The sequence below is a fragment of the Dreissena polymorpha genome, chromosome 13 (genome assembly GCF_020536995.1).
Source record: "Dreissena polymorpha isolate Duluth1 chromosome 13, UMN_Dpol_1.0, whole genome shotgun sequence".
In the NCBI taxonomy this organism is placed as follows: domain Eukaryota; kingdom Metazoa; phylum Mollusca; class Bivalvia; order Myida; family Dreissenidae; genus Dreissena; species Dreissena polymorpha.
The window spans coordinates 3573315-3598866 of record NC_068367.1 but is presented as its reverse complement, the minus strand read 5'-3'; the positions used below and the strand labels follow the sequence as shown (position 1 = coordinate 3598866).

At 35.8% G+C, this 25552-nt stretch overlaps 1 protein-coding gene across 1 annotated transcript; it reads left to right on the top strand.

Moving 5' to 3' along the window:
* The first annotated feature begins 1165 nt into the window (after positions 1-1165).
* LOC127856379 (chondroitin sulfate glucuronyltransferase-like) lies at positions 1166-25552 on the top strand. The gene is made up of 6 exons (XM_052392524.1): positions 1166-2318; positions 4074-4202; positions 4918-5057; positions 5569-5687; positions 10091-10204; positions 17491-25552. Exons 1-6 carry the CDS (start codon positions 1581-1583, stop codon positions 18735-18737), a joined length of 2487 nt encoding a protein of 828 aa, XP_052248484.1. The 5' UTR covers positions 1166-1580; the 3' UTR covers positions 18738-25552.

Below are 25552 nucleotides of genomic sequence, written 5' to 3'. Positions count from 1 at the left end.
TCAAGTAATTTCTTATTAGAAAATTACATATCATCACGAGTTAAGATGAAGCATTTAGAAATAAAAGTGCCCGTCACACAAACATGATTTTTTTAAGCTTTGCGTAGATTAAGGTCAATTTTGTGTAGATTTGGTAAGATTTGGGTAGATTAAGGTAGTTGAATGGGCAGGCAGTTTGAGTTGATTGTTAAAACTGTTGAATACGGCAAAAAAAAACAAATAAACATAAAAATGTAAAACACGTTTGATCTAAAGGACAATAACTTATACTACAGCTATAACATGTATGACCACAATTTATTGGGTAGCCCGAACAGAAATCAATTAGCGAAGTGGTGTGTAACCTATAGTTGATGTTTATTGGGGAATTACACAGGTGGATAGCGTGTGGCTATGATATTAATGAGTGAAAACATCATTTTGAATGATAATTAATCAAATTATAACGAACAATTAACTTTTCTAAAAATAAAAATTAAATATATATGTAACAAGGTATCATAGAAACACACTAACCACCTGCATGTGGAAAATTACTTATCGTGCCGAGTAAAGATGAAAAATTAAAAAAAAACAATAGTGCCCATCTCACAAACGTGATGTAAAATAATTATTTGTATAAATTTTGTGTAGATTTAAAATGTGAAACAAATCTTCAGGACGGTAACATATACTACAACGACAACATTTATGACCAAAATATATTGGGTATCGGATATTGGGTCCTAGTGGCCAGAACAGAAATCAATTTGTAAGTGGTGTGTAACCTATATTTATTACAAGTAATTTTATTTGGAAATAAAATATTGTCACGCGTAAAGATAAAGCATTAAACAAAACAATAGTGCTCATCACACAAACATGATGTAAAATAATTATTTTTACTAAGATTTATGTAGATTTGGGTAGATTTGGATCAATTTGGGAAGATTTGGTTAGATTTGGGTAGATTTAGGTAATTCGTGTCGCCCGTCGCCGTCACGAATAACACTACAAACTGTTTCAAGTTATATATCCTTATTCCGCTATAACAACAACACGTATAGGCTCCATGTACCTAATAATTTTGGTTATAAATGTTCGCAACGCAATATGTTTTTTTCTGCCAGTCTACAACCCGGTTTTTCTAGGAGCCGATTTAATTGTGGTCCGTTATGACTGCAATTATAAACAATCCAACAATGGGTCGGGTACCAAAGATGGAATTGTCATTTTATTACTCTTAAACTTCTAAATTTTTTGAAACTGCGCTGTATTCATAATTCCACAATTTGAGGATGTTACGTTGACGAATTTTGAAACACGCGACTTACTGTTTAGAACTTCATGTTTTGTTTCTTCATGTTTCTCAATCGATAGATTTAGCATTTTGACTTTGTCTTCAGACGTTCGGTTTGTCTTGAGCTCTTGTTTACAAACTACTTGGCTCAACTGAACCATACACTGTGTTTTAAGTTGTCATCTGAATGTTCTGCGATTTGGGGGATTCCAGCTGCAGATGTGAATGTTTTAGTATTAAAAGTTTGAATTAACATTTCTTAGAGTCTAAGTTAGTAACTTGGACACAATTTCCCACCAGAATGATTTCAATTTTGCAGAAGGGTTGGGACCTATTCATGCTTGTTTTGGGTTTTCCAGCACAGCGTGCTGTTTGTTTTCGACCTCATGTTCTGCCAATCGTGATTGGGTTGTGTCTGGGTATAACTATTCACATGATGTTTGCGCCTTTCTTGGAAGAAGGTTGCACTCTACACTTACAGTCAGCAAATGTAAAATCTGCCTCCCATGGGGAGTCACACAAAGCTCTTACAGGGAATGATGACTTTGAAGCAAGGATTGTAAAGACTATACCTAATATTACACACGTTGATGCAAGTGCAGCTAGACCGAAAGTTGCTAGACCTCGTTTTATTACAACTGAGCTTGGAATAAGAGAAAAACTGTTTGTTGCTGTTTTTACCAGTGCTTACTCAATCGATAAATTGGGAGTTGCTCTTGATAAAACACTTACCAATCATGTGACAAAAGCAATCTTCTTTACAATTGAAAAACCAAAAGTCATACCGACAGGATTACCAACAGTTGCCTTCAGTGACAGTCATAATGAAATGCTGCCACTGCATGTCTTAAAATACATCAAAGAACATTATGCTGAAAATTATGACTTTTACCTTTTCCTGTCAGACAGAACCTATTTGCGAGCGGACAAGTATATAAACCTGGTTGAGCATATTAGCGTGAGAGATGACGTTTACATGGGAGTACCAGCAATGGAAAGAAAGTTTTGTTCACTTGAAGGAGGTGTGTTGCTATCACAGGTAAGGTTTCAACTGTGAGCATTTTCCTACTTTTCTCAGAGATTGCTAAATCTGTCAGTTTTTAATTCAGAATTTTAGTGTCATGCATGCACTGTCCGACAAAGATTTATTATATAAGAAACAATCATGTGTGTCTTACAGGTGGGAACATGGATAACAAGAGACCATCCTTATGAAATGTGTTTGCCTGACAGACCCGATCTTGAAATATCAGAAAATAAATGGTCGATTTAGTAAATATGATCAAATAAAGTTATCAAAAGTGACTGCATACTCAACCTGGAATACAATTTAAAAAAATTATGTTCAGCAAAAAAATAGGTTTTAAGCAACATAGAACTTGGTCTAAACAAGCATCTCATTGATATCTTGGTCGAGTTGAAAATGTTCAGAGACGTCAATTGAAACTGCTTCTTCTCCAATTATAAAAATTTGCCACTGAGATGAACGAGCATTTTGCTTACCATAAGTATTATAAGTTTTCTGACACTTACAAATAATTCTTTGTTTTTTGTCCAAAAATTGAGATAAAAAAATATTTAAAAAATACGAAATGTTCGAAAATTTAGAGAAATATAATGTATGTTTGTTTTCAATTATTATATTGAAATATATAAAACCAATATATACATGTGCAAGAATTAAATTGTGTTGTCCTTTTTAACCAGGTTTTCCGAAGGAAAATACTGGTTATTAGATTGGCGAATGTCGGCAGGCGGGCAGAACAAGCTTGTCCGGGCCATAACTTTGACGTTCATTGTGAGATTTTAAAATCATTTGGCACATTTGTTCACCACATCGATATCTCCAAGGTCAAGGTCACACTTGTCAAAAATGGCCATGAATGAGCTTGTCTGGGCCATAACTATGTAATTCATTGTGAGATTTTAAAATCATTTGGCACACTTGTTCACCATCATTGGACGGTGTGTCGCGCGAAAGAATTACGTCAATATCTTCAAGGTCAAGGTCATCACGATTAAAAATAGATTGATTTTGAAACAAGGGGGGTAACAACCAGTAACAATGCACATTTTGAGTTGTCTCCCTTTATCATACTTTTTTTTTCAATTTGAAAACCGTTTTGTGACAATTTTGTCCCTTGTTTTTTACTAATCTAAACAAAACCAACTTAATATATATTCAATCTGCTTCCTGAAAACAATATCATTTAAATGCTGTTGGGAGAAACCATTGTTTATTACCAGTATACATGGTAATGTACCCAATAACGCAATTGTAGTGGTCCATTGCCCTCAGGGCATTAATATGCCAGGTTTTATGACCTTAATCTGGTTTTAAAACTCCATGATTGAAGGGTCCCAGATTATGCCAGATAAGTGAAAAACAGGGCAGAAATCTGGTAAAATAGTGCTGTAAAATATACTGTCCGCAAAATTGGAGTCATTTTTTATGGACGAAGAACTGTATGTCCTAAAATATAGTCACACAAAAAATAATTATTTTTGCTAAAAAGGGGGTGTCTGAAAACTAAGAGGAATTATGGTACATTCCAATGACTAAAGAAATAGCTTTTTAACACTAGCAGCCCCTTTTTCGCTTACTGGGGTAATTTGATTGAAACTTGATCAGGAAATAGTTGTTGTAATGATCTCTTGGCTCATATTTAACGTGCTTCTGCTGCATTTAAAAGCATAGCCAGCAGAGGGATTTCAGTTTTTCTTGAGGCTTAGCCATCAATTTAGAGTGGTGACTACCATCAATTTTGACTGATGGCTATTTTATCTGTTTCAGTCTGTGATATCCCAGGTTCTCTCGCGCGTAGACTCATGCCTTGGAGACGTTCACCCAGACAACCCCAGTGTCACCCTGGGAAGATGTGTACACCAGACTACCCAGAGAAACTGTGCACAAAAAGGAGGGGTAAATACATTTGTTCAATGCCCTGGGAAAAAGGGACAGTCTGCAACAGCTATTCAGGGAGGAAACTTTGGGCTTAATTGTATTATACTTGAAGAAAGTCTCTTTTGAGAGAAAATTCCGTTTAGGCAGTAAGTTTCAACCCTGAATAGGCTGCAAGGGCTTATATGGGACAACACTGTGAGTCTGTGACACATGCATTAAGCCTGTAATTGTCAGAATGAGGCTCAAATGAAGGGATTCATAGAATAATCATTTGATTTTAAGCAAATACTGTGAAACCATTATTGTTTGTCAGGCATTAATTTTCGTCTATTTTGTCAGTGGACCGATTGACGAATTTAAGATCCTAACTAATAATTATGTCTAAGGTTTAAACAAAATTAAGACTGAATTTTCGTTGGCATGAGGCATTATAATCCAACGTTATCCATGCATACATACATGTACATACTTTGTCTGTTTTGTAATCAAGATTAATCCGTTTTTTTCACAAAGGGGTGTTGATTATACGGTATACTTAATTGACACTTGACATTGCTGTAAAACGTGAATGCAGTAAAGCTTTATCAAATAAGTTGACTAAATGGTTTCCCAGTTATGCACAATGTTCAGAAATCCCATGGGATGCCAGTTTAATCATTGGAGTGATCCTGAACTAAAATTTCTTGTAAAATAAAACCTTTGCATGATAAGTCTTTAAATTGTGGGTGTGAAGGATCAATCACTGGCCTATTTCCACCTGGAGGATTTTGACTATGATGCTGACATAGACCGTCTCCGTGATGACCCAGCATTCAACGCCTCCCTCACTTTCTATCCAATGCCTGATGACATCGCACACTACAAACTGCACAGGTGAATCCTTGGGTAGATCAATTTGTCTTAGATTGATAGTATTTTACCTATTTGTAGGCAGAAGTTTTATAATACACGTATAAAGTATACTTTTTTATCTTGGCATGCCTATGCCCTATGGTGAACTTGCATGGACTTTGACTTTCGTCTGTCCTCAGCAAAAATCTGTTTGCTTTTAAAAAGTCACATTTATCTCCCAGTCTTTATGGAAGTTGATCAGTAAATTTGAATTAGTGATGCTTCTTTTAAGACTTAAACTGCATCATGAGGGTTCAAATAATAGGTACTATGTTAAAATGTTGAAAAAGCATGGGAACACCTTCTTGACTGAGTTTGGCAATAATTCTTTGTCCAATTTAACTATTGGCTAGCATTGGCTGCACAGATTTTATGCCCCCTTTTGTAGACGAAGACATATAGCAGTTTGTCTCTAATGACTCCATTGTGAATGTTTTTTGCTTACGTCTTGCAGAGTGCCTTTTTTCCTTAACATGCTGTTCCACCATTACAGATACATGTGCTATGTGGATCTCAATGAGACCCGGTCAGCAATACAGACCCTGGAGAGGGACATTGTCCAGCTGAGTGGACAGTCACCAGGGGGGCGTGGCAGTCTCACCTGGCCACTGGGTAGGGAAACACTGGAAATAATCCTGATACATTCAATATTTCATGTAACAGCATGTTTTTTGCTCAATGAATGCATTTAAGCTGGGTTTTTTTTAATATATAGTAGGAAATACAGGGCTTCCCCTGGATCAAAAATGTCTTTAGCCAAAGTTGCCTTGCTTTGGCAAAATTCTTCTATTTTTGGCTATTTTTAAGTTTTGATGAAGAAAAAGTAGTAGCCAAATAGAATTTTCTTTAGCCAAATAGATCAATTTGTAGCCATTGGCTAATTTGGCGAATGGCAGAGTAAGCCCTGAAATACATGAATTACCTCATTTGTTTTATACGGGCAAAAGCCCGCGAAGTGGGCGTTGACTGTTTATACATATGTAAATTTAGACATAAAATTACATAAGAATACCACATATTGATGTGTCTAAAAAAAATGACCTTGAACAAATAACAAACACTTTGACATATGCTAAATCACATGTAAATACATACCTCAGGAAAAATTATATCAATGACATCATAATTGTGTAGCCAATCGCACTAAATATTCTCGCATTGTTTGTTTTCTTCGCAACCGTTCCAGAATTAAGTCATTACTCAATTATCTCCCCTGAATACTAATCTTCAGTGGGTATAAGCCAAAGACTGGTTCACTACATAAAGTGACAGTCTTTACCAAACACAATTTACGTGAACATAACCCGTCTTAAATATATTGCCGAATCTCAGATTTCTGTCGAATTTATTTGCTTTGATCTTTTCAAATCTTATTGTTATTATTATCCTGACAAATCACAAACGCTTGTTAAAAAATGATTTGTTTTAAACATTATAGTTGGCATCTCTATTCTTCCAGTATTATCGCAGTATATCAATTACGACACCCTACTGATTATTTGTCAGAATTCGTGACGTATTTTTCATTCGCTCACAGAAAGAAGTTGTATATGTGATCATGAGCAATATTCTGGTAAGTTGTCCTTGTTATCCATTAGAAACACATTTATTCACAAAATTTAAAGATATTCCGATCTTACTTTTTAGTCTTTTAGCTCTAATTTTTAACGTGTTTACACCTCGTCTGCTCGCACTTTACTGATATCCGGAAAGGTTACATATCACTATAATAAGTTTAGGCCTAAAACCACAAAATCCAATACCTTTGGATTTTTGTACCACAATTTTACATAAAAAATCTTCCAGATTCAAAGTCAACAAAAAACAAGACATTTATAAATTGTCTGCATTATTGATCTGATTTTAAGATATTTGTTGGTTTTCCGTCTTTAGAAGCCGTTCTGCCAAGGCAAAAGCTGGGCATCACGCAAGCCATTATATCCAGGAAAACTGACAGTTTTGGTTTACAGAAATCAACAAAGGAGGGATTCCTGAACTATCAAAGTTTCCAAGCTATACACACAGTTATTATCTGTGGTGATCTTTATTGGTTCTGTTGGTTTACTTGGATGGAACATGTGTGAACTTTTATAGAACTTTGAAAAGTCTATATCTGTCTATCTATAAACAAAAATCAGCTATGGTATAATAAGATCAGATGTGCAAACAATGTCAAAGGGTTGTTAAATTAACAATTTGAAGGCAATTATGCTGAAAAAATATGAAAGTTCCCATGCAAATTTAGTCTGTATATCGACAAGTGTCTGCCAATAAATGTCAAACTAGTAATACAAAACTTACCACAAGTATGTAAAAGCACTAAGTACCTGTTGTGATCATATTAGTAAGATAGTGTAATTCAAAACAGTAGCAAGTAGCTTGTTTAGTAAATGCATAATGCAATTAATATGATTTCCTTTATATTGTGTAATTAATCAATTGGTGGTTACTTGCTAATCCATGCTAAATGTTTTATGGCTAGTACAAAACCAGCATTGTTAATTTCGTAAAAGGAAATATAATAACAACACTTTGTAATTTCATATACGTAAATATTTGTGTACTGTAGGTTGATGACAGTGTTTTAGTACTACTTATTTTGTAACTATTATTTTATGTGCAAAAAAATGATGTGAAGTGTTTTGTATCTCCACACAATACCACATACCTTTTTATATATGTACTGTGTTATGTGTTATTTGAATGTATAAATAAAAAAAATGAGGATGATATAACATGATGCATTCTAATATTTGCATTCAAATTGTAACTATAGAGCTAAGTGTATGCAGTTTAGACTGTGATTTAAGAATTGCTACAAAATGGCTAGTTTTTTTGTGGCGACAAAATTTAAACTATTCAACAATAGTTTGCGAAAGAAAATAAGAAACCTGCCAGATACCTTTATTTATTGAATATTTTAATTGCGAAACAAGTATGTTGTTATGCTGTTACACATAGTTTTACATTGATAATAAATAAGAAAACAATTAGCGGTGTTGACGCTTCCCACCAGTAGAAATCATTCTTCAGTGGTATACAGACGAAAGCTCCAGGTATGGCTTTCAATAGGTTGTGTGTGTTATTTGACAGTCTAAAACTTATTGGATTTAAAAAAATCCTGTCAAATTTGTCAATCAAAATTGATTTGACACATCACATGATTTTGATTATGTTAAATCAGTGTACTGTATGCTAAATGCAACTGCTTTAGCAAGCTGTCAAGTTGAATTGAGACATTTGATGAAACAAACTGTTTCTGAGGTAGGACCAGTACTTAGTGTCTATACATGTATGACGTATCATGACGTCGAAAGTCTACAAGACCTACTAGGTAGAACGAGAAATGTACTTCCACGTACAATTTTCACTGACACTTGAGTGTTAGCCAATCAGAAGACACCTTACATCTGTTGCTTTTAGAGATATTTGGCATTGAACATTATTATTACTATTATTTATACCAAATTGTGTTATTATCGACCGCTTACTCATAGATATTGTGCGTATTTATTGACCTGGCGTGGCAAAAGTAACCTCTGACTTATGCAAGTTATGGTTATTACAAAATACGACCAATGGGGAGGTTATTTTACATTATTTATCCCGTTAATATTTGGTAACTGTTTGGTTACCGTTGGGGAATTTGCTACACAGTAATGTGCTGGACGGTCGTGATACTCCGCCCGGCATGAATAAATACTCACAATATGCTGAATAATTTTAATTTTAAAAAGGTAACAATTGAATCTTCTTCAAATTTGTATATAATCTTTTTCAATGCATTAAATACTTGAAACTTATGTGTGTGTTTTTTTTTTGCCATTCTGATATTTTTATTCTTTTTGTCCTTAATTAAAAAAGAGATTTTAAACATTTATTATGAATAAATCTGATGGAAAAGCTGCTCAATAGACAAGTATTTTGATTAACTGTTCAGAAAATGTGTACGTCGAAGTACAAACATGTATGTTGAAGTACAAATTGTACTTTGACGTACAAACATATACTTTGAAGTGTATTTTATATTTGTTATGTCGACATACAATTGTTGTACTTCGACGTACATTTCTCTTTTTACCTAGTAGGTCTTCTTGACTTTCAACCCAAATGGTACGCCATCATATGACTTTAGGGTTATCTAAAGAATGCTCCCACTTAAGGGATCTTTACAGAGACCTCCCAGTGACTAAGCCAGTTAGCAGACACCCCATCCATTATACCACAGCCACCGAACCAGCTTTAAATGCCTTTGGCTAGAAAACAAAAAAAATATAAGATGCTAGATCTTTAAGCTAGGAACATGTAACTCGTTTTAAGGTTGATTTTTTAAGATGCATTACTTAGTAATTGCAACAATAATAATATTTTGAACACAATCATGTCCATATATTTATTAAAAATACATGGTTATCAAAAAAACTTAAAAAGCTTTTGCCCGTAAATTAGGTAGCACCTATAATCATATTATAATTAAATGATTTTCATTGTTTTTTAGTAGTTTATAAGGATAGTTTATGCCCCACACACCTATCAGTTTCTTCTGTGAACTTACTGACAATAACATCATAGCAAGTTACAAAACATTTCAACTGTTATTTTACCAAAGGTCTTAAAACAGGCATTACATATTTGGTATTAAAGGTCATTGATGTTCAATCTAACAAAACTGTTAAGTTTATATATAAACTCTTATATAAAAAAATATGGCAATACAATATTTTGTAGATATGAACAATTTGGATACACAAATGACATTTTCAAAAACCTTATTTTCGAATATCTTTTTTTTTATTATTAAAAATCACTTTAAAAAATAATAAGATAACCTTATGGATGTTTTAGGTGTTAAAACTCGAATGGTTAAAGTTAAACATAATCATACACATTTCCATACATGCACAATTTTTTGATGCACTATTCTGATAAAAACAGGAGTGCAATTGGCGGACATCAGGACCAATAGTCTTTCAAAAAAATATGCTCCTTTACTGATCCTGTGTGTTGCCTTTCAGGGGTGCAGCCATCCTACAAGCCATTGAACCGTTTCTCCGTGCTGCAGTGGACCTACTTCACTGAGACCCATCTCTACCTGGACAATGAGCTCACCAACATCAAGGAAATCACAGGTACACCTCCACACATGCCAATACTTTGTGAGACATTGGTCCTTTTTTCAAGAACTCTTTGGTAATTCCTTTAAAGGACTTATTTACAGATTTTCATATTTGACCCTTTTCCACTCATAAGCAAAGTGAAAAAAGCCATGTGCAAACAGTATAAAATCAGAACAGCATTCAAGTAACTCAGTTTGTTCAGGTTTTATGCTGTGTGCTGCTCATCAGTATCTTAGGTTGGAAAATTAATGTGGCCTTTAAAACTTGAATCAAGTAAGAAAGGTTTTTAATTAAACTTTCTTTTAAGGCGCTACAAATGAGTACAAATACGTATCTATGTGGTAAAGGGTTTAGCTTAACCCTTTGCATGCTGGGAAATTTGTCGTCTGCTAAAATGTCGTCTGCTGAATTTCTAAAATTAGCATTTTCTTCGATTTTTTTCAAAGAATATTATCAGAATAGCAAACAGTTTGGATCCTGATGAGATGCCACATTCTGTGGCGTCTCATCTGGATCCAAACTGTTTGCAAAGGCCTTCAAAATTCGGTTCCCGCACTGAAAGGGTTAAGAAGCAATAACCTGCTCTTGATGAGCTTGGGTGATAACATTTGTTCCACTCTTTGTTGCCTGCCTTTCCTCATCAACATTTAACTTGTGGACAATCTGGAGGTCACAATGTTTACCTGTTCTTCATGAAACATGATAAGAACATTTTTCCCAATGATATATGGGCCCAGTTTGAAACTGGGTCCACGTTGGGTCAAAATCAAAGTCGAATTAAACGAAGTCATTTTAACACACTAGGAGTCTGTTTTTGTCTAATCTTCATAAAACTTAGAAAAAGTGAAATCTTATTTTGCTTCCTCTTTACATTTGCTATGAGTGCATTACAATATATTATAAACATAATTATGCCCCCCTTCGAAGTAGAGGGGGTATACTGCTTTGCTCATGTCGGTCGGTCTGTCGGTAGGTCGGTCGGTCCGTCCGTCAACCAGGTGGTTGTCAGACGATAACTCAAGAACGCTTGGGCCTAGGATCATGAAACTTCATAGGTACATTGATCATGACTTGCAGATGACCCCTATTAATTTTGAGGTCACTAGGTCAAAGGTCAAGGTCACGGTGACCCGAAATAGTAAAATGGTTTCCTGATGATAACTCAAGAACGCATACGCCTAGGATCATGAAACTTCATGGGTAGATTGATCATGACTCGCAGATGACCCCTATTGATTTTGAGGTCATTAGGTCAAAGGTAAAGGTCACGGTGACCCGAAATAGTAAAATGGTTTCTGGTTATTACAACAAGAACGCTTAGGCCTAGGATCATGAAACTTCATAGGAACATTGATCATGACTGGCAGAAGACCCCTATTGATTTTGAGGTTACTAGGTCAAAGGTCAAGGTCACGGTGACCCCAAATAGTAAAATGATTTTCGGATGATAATTCAAGAACGCATATGCCTAGGATCATGAAACTTTATAGGTAGATTGATCATGACTCGCAGATGGCCCCTATTGATTTTTAGGTCACTAGGTCAAAGGTCAAGGTCACGGTGACCCCAAATAGTAAAATGATTTTCGGATGATAACTCAAGAACGCATATGCCTAGGATCATGAAACTTCATAGGTAGATTGATCATGACTTGCAGATCACCCCTATTGATTTTGAGGTCACAAGGTCAAAGGTCAAGGTCATGGTGACCCGAAATAGTAAAATGATTTTCGGATGATAACTCAAGAACGCTTTTGCCTAGGATCATGACACTTCATAGGTACATTGATAGTGACACGCAGATGACCCCTATTGATTTTCAGGTCACTAGGTCAAAGGTCAAGGTCACAGTGACAAAAGTCGTATTCACACAATGGCTGCCAGTACAACGGACCGCCCATATGGGGGGCATGCATATTTTACAAACAGCCCTTGTTTAAGTAATAAACTAAATTTCCAAATCATAAATTAAAAGCATCTCAAGTTCTTTATTATTTTAAAGATTTGGATGGATGATTATCCATTATATAACCAATATGTTTTTCATTTTTATAAATCGCTAGAGTTATTTTACCTACGGTAGTCTTTTTTTCATGTATGGCAATTTATTAATTTACTGAGTATATAATTTATATTTTATTTATTTATATAAAAAATTGTTTACACGCATGTAGCAAAAGAAAGAAAAACTAAAAGGAAAACAATAACAACAACATATCTGTCAAAATAAATACATAAAACTGTAGGAATGTACTTGGCCAAACTGTGAACAAGTGTGCCTTTAAATTTCGCAAGTCAGCTGACTGTGCAATGGCAAATTGCCAGTTTTCTCTTTCATACAGGTAGTGTGTCCACTAACAGATGACAAGAGTCTTTACATGGTGATCAAGGCATTATGCCAATAAAGCTTTGATTTCCAGAGGCTACTAATTAACTTTATTATCTTTGTACTCATCGAAATTACTAATAAAACGCTGTAAGAAAAACTGTATTCAGTTATTGTCCATTTAACTGATTTCCTTGTTATCAACTTGTTCTTATAATAAAATCTGGAAAAAATACAGCTTAGTTTGGCAAAATCTTTGCAGAAAATATGTGTGGCGTTCTGACATTCTGAGAAAACTTGGCATAATGCCTTTGCGTAAAGTGTTGTCCCAGATTAGCCTGTGCAGTACCCAGAGGCTAATCAGGGACGACACTTTCCCCCTAAACAAGATTTTCTGTAAGAACGGACTTCCTTTAAACGAAAAATACCATAAAAGCGGAAAGTGTTGCCCCTGATAAGCCTAACCACACTTTACGCGCATGCATTAAGACCAGTTTTCTCAGAACAAGACTCATATGATCAATGATGAAAATTTAATGGAGTAGGAGGGGGTGGGTGGGCAAGGTAATGCTATCCCCTGAATGAATTTTGTAAATAACCCCCATAAATATTATCAGTGTTATCTCAAACAGTCTGATTCATGGATACTCCTTGATTAATGATAAGGGTCTAAAGCAGATAAATATGTAAGCAAACAAACTTAAATTAAGCTATTTAACCTTTAGAGCCTGGGAAAAACATTATTGGACATCTTTCTGCCGTATGATTTCTATGATTTCTTTTGGTTGTTTGTGTGATTTCAATTTGTTTGTTTCTGTGATATCGTTTTTGTTTTTAGCTCCACTGGCCAGAGGCCAGCAAGGCTTATGTCATGGTCCTGTGTCCGTCGTGCGTCCGTGCGTTAACTTTTCCTTTAAACATCTTCTTCTCCTAAACTACTGGTCCAATTCTGATAAAATTTCACAGGAATGTTCCTGGGGTGAACCTCTTTCAAATTTGTTCAAATTATGCCCCTGTGGTCAAATTTGACCCTGCCCTGGGGGTCACAAAAATGAAAATTTGCTTATTTAAGGCCTATTTTGTGAAAACTTTCAAAATCTTCTCGTCCATAATCATTGGGTCTAGGGCTATCAAATTTGGTATGTAGAGACATCTAATAGTCCTCTACCAAATTTCTTCAAATTATGCTCCTGGGGTCAAATTTGACCCTGCCCCGAGGGTCACAAAATTGAACATAAGCTTATATAAGGCCTATTTAGTGAAAACTTTCAAAATCTTCTCGTCCGTAACCATTTGGCCCAGGGCTATCAAATTTGGTATGTAGAGTCATCTAATAGTTCTCTACCAAATTTATTCAAATTATGCTCCCAGGGTCAAATTTGACCCTGCCCCGGGGGTCACAAAATTGAACATATGCTTATATAAGGCCTATTTTGTGAAAACTTTCAAAATCTTCTCGTTCCTAACCATTGGGCCTAGGTCTATCAAATTTGGTATGTAGAGACATCTTATAGTCCTCTATCAAATTTCTTCAAATTATGCCCCTGGGGTCAAATTTGACCCTGCCCTGGGGGTCACAAAAATGAAAATTTGCTTATTTAAGGCCTATTTTGTGAAAACTTTCAAAATCTTCTCGTCCATAATCATTGGGCCTAGGGCTATCAAATTTGGTATGTAGAGACATCTAATAGTCCTCTACCAAATTTCTTCAAATTATGCTCCTGGGGTCAAATTTGACCCTGCCCCGTGGGTCACAAAATTGAACATATGCTTATATAAGGTCTATTTTCTGAAAACTTTCAAAATCTTCTCGTCAATAACCATTGGGCCTAGGGCTTTCAAAATTGGTATGTAGAGACATCTAATAGTCCTCTACCAAATTTTTTCAAATTATTCCCCTGGGGTCAAATTTGACCCTGCCCAGGGGGTCACAAAATTGAACATATGCTTATATAAGGCCTATTTTGTGAAAACTTTCAAAATCTTCTCGTCCATAACCATTGGGCCTAGGTCTATCAAATTTGGTATGTAGAGACATCTAATAGTCCTGTACCAAATTTTTTCAAATTATGCCCCTGGGGTCAAATTTGACCCTGCCCCGGGGGTCACAAAATTGAACATATGCTTAAATAAGGCCTATTTTGTGAAAATTTTCAAAATCTACACGTCCCTAACCATTGGGCCTAGGTCTATCAAATTTGGTATGTAGAGACATCTAATAGTCCTCTACCAAATTTCTTCAAATTATGCCCCTGGGGTCAAATTTGACCCTGCCACGGGGGTCACAAAATTGAACAAATGCATATATAAGGCCTATTTTGTGAAAACTTTCAAAATTTTCTCGTCCATTACCATTGGGCCTAGGTCTATCAAATTTGGTATGTAGAGACATCTAATAGTCCTCTACCAAATTTCTTCAAATTATGCCCCTGTGTCAAATTTGACCCTGCCCCGGGGGTCACAAAATTGAACATATGCTTATAAAAGGCCTATTTTGTGAAAACTTTCAAAATCTACTTGTCCATAACCATTGGGCCTAGGGCTAATAAATTTAGTATGTAGAGACATCTTATAGTCCTTTCAAATTATACCCCTGGGGTCAAATTTGACCCTGCCCCAGGGTCACAAAATTGAACATATGCTTATATAGGGTCTATTTTGTGAAAACTTTTCAAATCTTTCTGTCCATAACCATTGGGCCTAGGGCTACCAAATTTGGTATGTAGTGACATCTTATAGTCCTCTACCAAGTTTTTTCAAATTATGCCCCTGGCGTCAAGTTGACCCTGCCCCGAGGGTCACAAAATTGAACATATGCTTTTATAAGGTCTATTTTGTAAAAACTTTTTAAATATATCTTGTCCATAACTGTATGTCATAGAGCTACCAAATTTGGTATGTAGTGACATGTAATAGTTCTCTTCTTAGTTTGTTCAAATTATGCCCCTGGGGTCAAATTTGAAACTGCCATGGGGGTCACAAATTTTAATATATGCTTATAAAGGTCTTATTTTTTGAAAACTTTCAAAATCTTCTTGTCCATAAACATTGGCGGTAAGCCTACCAAATTTGGTATGTAGTGACATCTTATAGTCCTCTACCAAGTTTGTTCAAATTATGCCTCTGGGGTCAAGTTTGACCCTGCCCCGGGGGTCACAAAATTGAACATATGCTTATATAAGGCCTATTGTGGGAAAACTTTCAAAAATCTTCTTGACCATAACCGTATGGCATAGGGCTACCAAATTTGGTATGCAGTGACATGTAATAGTTCTCTTCTTTGTTTGTTCAAATTATGCCCCTGGGGTCAAATTTGAAACTGCCCGAAGGGTCACAAAATTGAATATATATTATAAAGGGCTTATTTTGTGAAAACTTTAAAACCTTCTTTTCCATAACCATTGGGTCTAGGGCTACCAAATTTGGTATGTAGTGACATCTTATAGTTCTCTACCAAGTTTGTTCAATTTATGCCCCTGGGGTCAAATTTGACCCTGCCCCGAGGGTCACAAAATTGAACATACGCTTATATAAGGCCTTTTTTATGAAAACTTTAAAAATCTTCTTGTCCATTAACATTGGGCCTATGGCTACCAAATTTGGTATGAAGTGAAATCTTAATGTTCTCTACCAAGTTTGTTCAAATTATGCCCCTGGGGTCAAATTTGACCCTGCCCCAGGGTATCACAAAATCACAACTTCAAAAATCTTTCTGTCCATAACCATCCAGCCTAGGGCTATCAAATTTGGTATGTAGTGACATCTTATTGTCCTCTACCAAATTTGTTCAAATTTTATCCCTGGGGTCAAATTTGAACCTGCCCTTGAGGTCAAAAAATTGAACATATGCTTATATATTGCCTTTTTTGTGAAAACTTAAAAAAAAATCTTGTCCATAACCATTGGGCCTAGGGCTACACAATTTGGTATGTAGTGACATTGTATAGTCCTCCACTTAATTTGTTCAAATTATGCCCCAGGAGTCAAATTTGACCCTGCCCTGGGGGCCACAAAATCGATTATATGCTTTTATAGTGCCTATTTTGTGAAAACTTAAAAAATTCTCTTGTCCTTAACCATAAGGCATAGGGCTACCAAATTTAGTATGTAGTGACATCTAACAGTTCTCTACCAAGTTTGTTCAAATTATGCCCCTGGGGTCAAATTTGACCCTGCCCGGGGGTCACAAAACTGAACATACGCTTATATGGGGCCTATTTTGTGAAAACTTTAAAAATCTTCTTGTCCATAACCATTTGGCCTAGGGCTACCAAATTTGGTATGTAGTGACATCTAATAAATCTCTACCAAATTTGTTCAAATAATGCCTCTGGGGTCAACGTTGACCCTGCCCTGGGGGGTCACAAAATTGAATAAACGCTTATAAAGCGCCTATTTTGTGAAATCTTTAAAAATCTTGTTGTTGAAAACCATTCAGACTATGGCTTCCAAATTTGGTATGCAGTAACATCTTATAGTCCTCTACCAAGTTTGTTCAAATTATGCCCTTTGGGTCAAATTTGACCCTGACCCGCGGGTCACAAAATTGAACATTATATACGCTTATATCTTGCTTATTTTGTGAATTTTTTAATTATATTCTTGTCCTTAACTCTAGGACCTAGGGCTACCATATTTTGTATGTACATGTAGTGAGATATAGTAGTCCTCTACAAAGTTTGCTCAAATTATGCCCCTGGGGTTAGATTTGACCGAGCCCAGGGGGTCACAAAAGAGTACATGTGCTTAAATAGGGCCTATATTTAAGTATTTGCACATGCAGAGAATATTTGAATAGCCTTTTTTCAGCAGTGGAGCGATACAGGGCCATCATGGCCCTCTTGTTTTCCATGGTTTGGATTTTTTCTTTCTTCTATTATTTTCTTTTTTTCATTAATTTTTGGCGTTTCCATGACTTGGATTTTAGTTACTGTGATTTCAATTTGTTTATTTCATGTATATTTCTCTACAGGTGCTGACAGATTGGATATCGCAGATATCAAAAAGTTCACCATGGACAGCTTGAGTGAGAAATACTATTCACGATATGAGCTCCAGCGAATACTCAACGGGTACCGTCGCTTTGACCCGACCAGGGGTATGGAATACGTGCTGGATTTACAGCTGACAGACAGAAATCATCAGAATGCAGAAACTGTGAAACGAGTTCTCATCATTCGACCACTCGGGAAAGTTGAGCTTGTCCCTATGCCGTATGTGACAGAAAATATGATGGTGAATGTAATACTTCCCTTGCTCCCTGATGAAGTGGGACTGTTTGGTGTTTTCATAGATTCATATGCTAGGTCATGTCTACAGAACAAAGAAGACGTGAGGCTTATCATAGCGTTGCTGTACCCAAATTTAGCAGCTGGTGAAACCCGCACAAAGGACCTGTTTGGTCGTCCCAAGGCACTTGTCAGTGATTTCAGCAAGAAGTTTGATACGCAGGGTAAATTGACATGGAAAGCTTTGGAAAACGTTGTGTCCGATATTGATGTCATGGACTCGTTGCTCCCTGAATTCAAAACGGATTCTCTGATTCTTATGACCACTGTTAACATGGAGATGTCCACTGAAATCACCAATTCCTACTTTAATCGTGTTCGAATGAATACAATCAAGGGAATGCAGGTGTTTTTCCCTATGGGGTTTTGGCAACACAAGCCTAATCTTATTTACAATAAGAAACCATTGCCGTCTTCAGTGGAGGTCGGTCAAAAGCTAGGTGTATTCAGTCCAAGATCAACGCAACATGCAAGTTTCTATATGTCTGATTACCAAACAGTAAGAAAGCTGTTGCTGCCCTCAGGATCAAAATCAGGGGACATTTTCAATATGTTTCTCAACTACAAGAACATCCATGTTTTCCGAGCTGTTGAGCCAAATCTGAAACTGAAATGGATGAACTTGACCTGTGACCCCAGAGTCACAACCCAAAAATACCAACAATGCATCACACGGAACTTGGAAGGTCTTGCGAGTCAACATCACTTGGCCCTGCTGATCTTTAACCAAACGGATATCTCAAAATCGAGGTTGATGGCCGTTCAAGGGTCGAAGTCACTGGATCGGGGTCGAGCGGAGTCACTGCAAGGTGACCTCCCTGGTGGCCTCAGTTTACCCCTACAATCTTTAAACCAGGCTAATATGGACCCTGAACCAGCTGACCCAGTGGCTGAGGATATGTTACTTGTTGACATTAAGAAAAGAAGTTAATTATTCCTATTCAAGGCAAAAATATGTAGTTACAAAAAGGTGTGATTGTTTAATTTAATGCTCTCAATGCTATGCATTTTTGTTACTCCCAGTTTTTGTGTTCAGTGTCTTTTTGAACATTCCTTTTCACAGACCTGTAACTGTGACCAGCTTTTCAGCAGGCCTATGCCCCTGTTTGTACTTAAAAGAGTCTTGCTTAGGTTTTGCATGCAAGACGAAATGTAAGTAAAGGTTTGTGTGCAACAAGTATATTTCTCAGTAACTACTTCAGTTATTACATTGAAACATCACACATGTTTTGGGGACGATCATGTGAGGTCACAGGCTTAGGCTTATAACTCTGAAGTACATTTGAGGATTATTCTCCTTTTTTAACTTCAACAATATAGGTATACGTTTGCATGCAACAACTCTCATCTCTATCTGACATGAGAACATCTCATGGAATTTGATTTGGAGCCATTTGAGTCAGTCAAATTCATTGTTGCTTGCAATGTATACAAAGTTTGCTTTTAAGAATTTAAGTTAGGTTGAAGATATGTGTCTTGTTCTGAGAAAACTGGGCATAATGCATGTGCGTAAAGTGTCGTCCCAGATTAGCCTGTGCAGTCAACACAGGCTAATCAGGGACGACACTTTCCGCCTAAACTTGATTTTCGGTAAGGAGGGACTTTGTTGAAACTATAAATACCATAAAAGCGGAAAGTGTTGTCCCTGATTAGCCTGTGTCGACTGCAAAGGCTAATCTGGGACGACCCTTTACGCACATGCATTAAGCCCAGTTTTTTCAGAACAAGACACATATTGTGGTGAAATGCTGTGCATAGATAGCTCATACACTGATCTAGCGAAGGATTGCATTCCGGGTCAGTAGGATCAATGCCACTGTACCCAAAAAATAGAAAAAACAGTTTCCACTCAACTTGAGTTTAGATAGAGGTTTTGTGCTTTAATTTTGTTTGTGGGAATCTCATGTTCCGTCTTAGTTTGAGATTGCATTTTTAGCCAGTCAAGGTCACTGCTCCTAAAAATAGAAAAATGGTGTCCTTTCAATAACTGCTTTCTGGGGGAAGATATTGGCTGAAATTTTATGTGAAGGTAGCTTATTAACAGTCCTTGTTTATAATGTTAATTAAATGCAGCAACATTAGTTGGGCAAAATATTTAATGTTATATACAGTATACTATATAACTACTACAGATATTCAATTCCAAATGTGTCTTTGTGGTCATAATATAAGATGACTGACAGAAAACAAACATCCAAAAGGGAAGAAACGTCACGCATGCTGTCTTTGAACAGTTCTTATTTTTGTGGTGCTATCGATCTTAGTTTGTGTTTGTTTATATATTGAATCTTCCATTTTGAATCTGATGGTCTGTTTGTGGAATTGCAACCAATAGCTGGGGAACACACCCGTCTGATTACTTTTGTTCTCATTCATTTATAGCAAGTTCAGTTCAAGACTGAGCCACACAAATTGTAATGGAATTGGTCATGAACTTATGTTTGTGGCCATTCTCCCCCTACCTATGATTTAAGCAGGGCAGTTGTCAATTACTGGCATAAGTATGTGCACTTAGTACTGGACAACAAGCTAGCCCAGCTGAACTGACCATTATTAAAACCCTTTCGCAGGGGTTCCACTGGCCCAAAAATAGTTGTCGCCACTTTTTCGCGGCGCGAAAACTGTCAGTTATTCAGAGTCTTAATTCGCTTTATTTATACATAAAAACATTGGTTTGCACATGATTGCACATATAACCAATTTTATCTAATAATGTTAACATCAATGGAACAGTATGCTGCATACATTTTTTATAAAAATTTATTTAAACATACAATCACACAAATGTACATCATCTGGAAGGGAAAAAATTCAAACATCAGTAAATAAAGCCTCTCAATTTAATTGTTTACAGTTACATTTCAGAAAATAAAACATGTATATTTAATTGTTTAACAGTTACATTTGGTCATTTGGCTAATAAGATGCACATAAACTGAAAGGGAAAAAAATGATACACATCTGAACGACAAACATCTCAATTTAAATTAACAGTAATTTGTACACACATTTCCACACATGGTTAAAGATTTTGAACACTCAATGATTTAAAATTCTTCTGTATGCCCCAGCCCATTTCTTAAATGCCTGGTCAAGAGGGAAGTCCTGAGCTGCTCTGCTAGCAAGAGATATCCTCATTAACTTGTCAAGGGTCGAAACTGACAACTTACTTCTCAGGCATGTCTTGATGATGTGCTTGCTGAAGCCTCTCTCACAATCGACCGTGGACACTGGGGCTAATAAAAACCCACCGACCGCTTCTGCTTCTTCATGGCTATGTTGGCTGCATCTCTTGACCCCCTAATGGTTCGATTACCAGAGTCTACTAGAGAGTGCAGGTAGCCAAGAAACAAGGATAGGTCTTCCCTGCAACTCTCAAAACCTAAACTACATAGGTATTCAGCTGCTACCTCAACATCACTTACCTTGTCATCCTTCCTGACTGTGGGGTTGAAGATGTTGCTCAGGGCAGTCAGTATAGCTGCATCATCGTTGTCTACAAACCTGTCATGTATAGTCCCGATCATGGCTGCTGAAAAAGACTTGGCTATACTTACTGCCTCTTTGCGTTGTTTCCCACTCAGAGGCCAAGTGAAAATGGCAATGTGCAAACAGCATAAAACCAGAACAGCCTGCGAGTAATTCGCAGTCTGTTCAGGTTTTATTCTGTTTGCTACTCATCAGTATCTAAGGGTTGGAAATGAAGCCTTTAAAATTTAAATCTAGTAAGAACGTTCTTTAATTAAATTTGACTTTCTGAGGGACTACAAATGTGTGAAAACACGTATCTAAGTGGTAATTGGTTAAAGGACTGAAATGCTGTTGAAAATGGTGAAACATCTAACAAACAAATGTTATGAGGTTTGATAAAAATTATTTCTTATGAAATCCATGAATATGCAATAACCTAAGAAAACGTACAGTTTTAAACAACAACATCTCATAGTATATATGTCTTAATCTAGTATTATATGTAGACATATACATATGATGATGAGAAAAACAAACATGTACCATCAGTGTCTATAAAAGATTATGTGTAGGTACATAATATACATATTAACCATTCTTGCCTATCAGTATTAGGATTGCATCATGTATTATGTACAAAAAATGCATGGACAGACTATGAGCTAATTTTGGTAGCATAAACCTTTTGCATGTTTTTAACCAGGTTTTCCGAAGGAAAAAACTGGTTATTAGATTGGCAAATGCGGGCGGGCTGGCTGGCTGGCTGGCGGGCTGGCTGGCGGGCGGGCGGAACAAGCTTGTCCGGGCCATAACTATGTCGTTCATTGTCAGATTTTAAAATCATTTGGCACATTTGTTCACCATCATTGGACGGTGTGTCGCGCGAAATAATTACGTCGATATCTCCAAGTTCAAGGTCACACTTTGAGTTCAAAGGTCAAAAATGGCCATAAAAGAGCTTGTCCTGGCCATAACTATGTCATTCATTGTGAGATTTTAAAATCATTTGGCACATTTGTTCACCATCATGGGACGGTGTGTCGCACGAAAGAATCACGTCAATATCTCCAATGTCAAGGTCGCCACGACTAAAAATAGATTTAAAAGAAAAAAAAATTACAAAGGGGGTTAATTTTGTTTGTTCATTTCAAAAGTTCAGTTTGAGTTTTCTCCCTTTATCAGATTTTTTTTTCACAATGAAAACCTGGTTTTGTGACAATTTTGTCCCTTGTTTATCTCTGTGAGTCTGTTTGTTTGTCACTTGGTCCCGAATCTTGTATTTTAAAGACCTCTTCAACTTCTGGATTGATCTTGCTAAAACATTCAAAGTTAAATGACCTTTATGTATAGATGCAGATCTTCAATAAAGGATTTTGTAAGCAATGATTTTTAGCACAGTTATGGGCTTTTGTATTTTTTACATAGAATATATAGTTGCCTTAAGCTTCAATTACTGGATGCATGGTGCTAAAACTTTCAAAGTTCAATGAAGTTCATGTGTAGATGATTGTAAAGAAAGGAAATGGTGGTTGCAAACAGTTAGGCAGAATTATGGCTTTTTGTACATTTTTCTACTATGGAATATAAAATAGTCCCAAAATTTCGTCTTTTCAAGTTGTTTAATTACTTGTTGGATCTCGCTCAAACATTTACCTTTGAATGTGTAGATGATAATAAAGAAATAATTTTGACTGTAACCAGTTTTGGCCTTATTGTATATTTTTCCTGTAGAACATTAAAGTTGATTTGTTTGTGTACAGGATGTGTTAGCATCAGTGAAGCATCAGTGTCTGTAACACATTCCTAGTTGTACAAGTTAAGCTGCAAATGTATTCAACAAACACTGTAAGGGCATTTTGTTATTCACAAATCTTAACATGCCATAATTTGTGTTTCTCTGATTTCCTATAGATCACCACAATTTGTGTTTCTCTGATTTCCTATAGATCACCACAATTTGTGTTTCTCTGATTTCCTATAGATCACCACAATTTGTGTTTCTCTGATTTCCTATAGATCACCACAACTTGTGTTTCTCTGATTTCCTATAGATCAATTGTAGTCGTGCTCTGGGAAAGCCAGGCTTAATACATACCGGTAAGCATAAAAGTATTGTCCAAGATTAGCTTGTGCAGTTTGATAGGCTGAGCAGTGACAACACTTTCCGCTATTATGGAATTATTTGTAGAAAATAGTTGTCACATGCATGAAACTTGGTTTTTCCAGTGGCTCATGTATTTTCTCATTTGCTTAACAGTTACTGTGGCATTAAAATAAAAGTTTAACAGAACTTTACATGACATTTATGTTTGAATGGATCTCCGTGGTAGCAATAAGCACAAGCCCCAATACATTTTATTGACATTTTGCCCGAATGTAATAAACATTTTTTTTAGGACAGGTTAATAAAGATATTTTTCAAAATCAGACCATGACTGGTATTTAATGGCAATATGTTAATTAGTGAATATATGGATTTGCCTAATCATGAAGTTGTACAAATGTGTTTTTGTAATCATTTTATTTTGAATAGGGAATGCAATATTTTTCTGTATAGCTTGAAAAGCATCTTGTTGAACAAGATGTTAATTAAATACTTATTCCCCATACTTCATCAAGGAGGGGCATATAGATTGACCTAATTCTGTCCATCCCTTTCCCTTGTCCATAATTATGTCCATCCCTTGCCCTTGTCCATAATTATGTTCATCCCTTGCCCTTGTCAATCCATTGCCCTTGTCCATATTTATGTTCATCCCTTGCCCCTGTCAATCCCTTGACCTTGTCCATTAGTCTGTCCATCCTTTGCCCTTTTCCATAATTCTATAATAAGGGATAACTAAGCAAACATCAACTTACATGTGAACTTGTGCTCCTCCATATTTAGGTTTGGATATTTTTGACATTACAAGAGTTACGGACCCTTTTAAGCAGATTTTTGTCTCTCTTGTGTAACTTACAAAGAATAGCCACTAATGGCTGAAACTTTACAAACACATTAAACAGCAATTAACTTGCACTGCTCTTGATTAAGGTTCACAAGTTTTTGACAGAACTTAAGTTTTGGCCCAATGTTTGTATGAAAGTTTCCTTTTTTTTCATTTGTGTTGCATGTTACTTAAAAAGTATTGATGCTAGAGGGCTGAAACATGTTATTTTTCATGTAAACTGGTTTGCCTCCATACTTTGCTTTGGATTTTTTTGTCAAAATTGGAGTTGTGGCCCCATTTAATGCAAAAAAATAAGTTTGTTAATTTGTGTTGCCCATAACTCTAAAAATGTTGCTGCTAAATAGCTGAAACTTTACAAGCATCTTAACCCATCATTTGAAGTTGCACACCTTCATTCTTTTATTAGGTTATATTTTACACAAACCTAAGTATGCAGTTTTATTTCACAATAAACATACTTTCTTATTTGTGTATATAACATCAAACCTAAAAGTACATGTATATAAGAACAAATCTTTTCATAATTAATGTCATTTCACATGGTGTAAATATGTACAAGGCAAACATAAAAAATTACCCAATGGTATTATTCTACGTTTCTGGTCACTGACAAATATTAATGTTTAAAAAAATAATATTTTTTTAACAAAATTGATTTATGCTTGAATTTGTATAATAATGCTTGTCAAAATGATAGACAATCTCAATTTGTTTTTGCCAGCAGGGTGCTTTAGCTGAATTATATTTTATTTAAATAATTGTTGTTTATTGTATGGTTGTTTGTCCCTTTTCAGTGTGTTCTTATTAGTCTTCCATTAACACATAACATAAGCAAATTGAACAATTGACAGACTTAAAAGTCCGAATATACTTCATTTTGTAGACTCTGTTTAACCTGTTGGTAGTTTAAAACACATTTACCTTCCTGTTACAGTGATCTCAAGTGCAATACTAATAGTTGACAAAGCTAAAGGTACATATCAGTATGTTACATGTAACTTGGGTAAAATTAAGTCTGAACATCTTTAATTAAGCTTATGAAGATTATCGTGCAATTTGCATTTGTAAAGAATTTTATCAATAATAGAATTTATAGTGCATTCCTAATTTAATAACATACATGTAGTGTCAAATAACGATGTCTTAAATATTGTTTATGCAGGTTGTAAGCTTGTTGATCAATTACATGGTTTTGCATTTTTATGAACTTTAAGAGAAATTATAAGTCTGTGTTGTATATTGTGTGGTTGATGAATATAAATATTTTGTTTTTTGCTGTATTGAAAAGCTTTCAAAAATAATAAAGGTGCTTTTTTGTATTGAA

What these genes read in the sequence shown, in the direction of transcription:
- LOC127856379 (XM_052392524.1), top strand. Translation starts at nt 1,581, where the DNA reads ATGATTTCAATTTTGCAGAAGGGTTGGGACCTATTCATGCTTGTTTTG. An exon ending in GCACACTACAAACTGCACAG is followed by an intron (nt 5,058 to 5,568) that starts GTGAATCCTTGG and finishes CCACCATTACAG; the next exon opens with ATACATGTGCTATGTGGATC. An exon ending in CAGTCTCACCTGGCCACTGG is followed by an intron (nt 5,688 to 10,090) that starts GTAGGGAAACAC and finishes GTTGCCTTTCAG; the next exon opens with GGGTGCAGCCATCCTACAAG.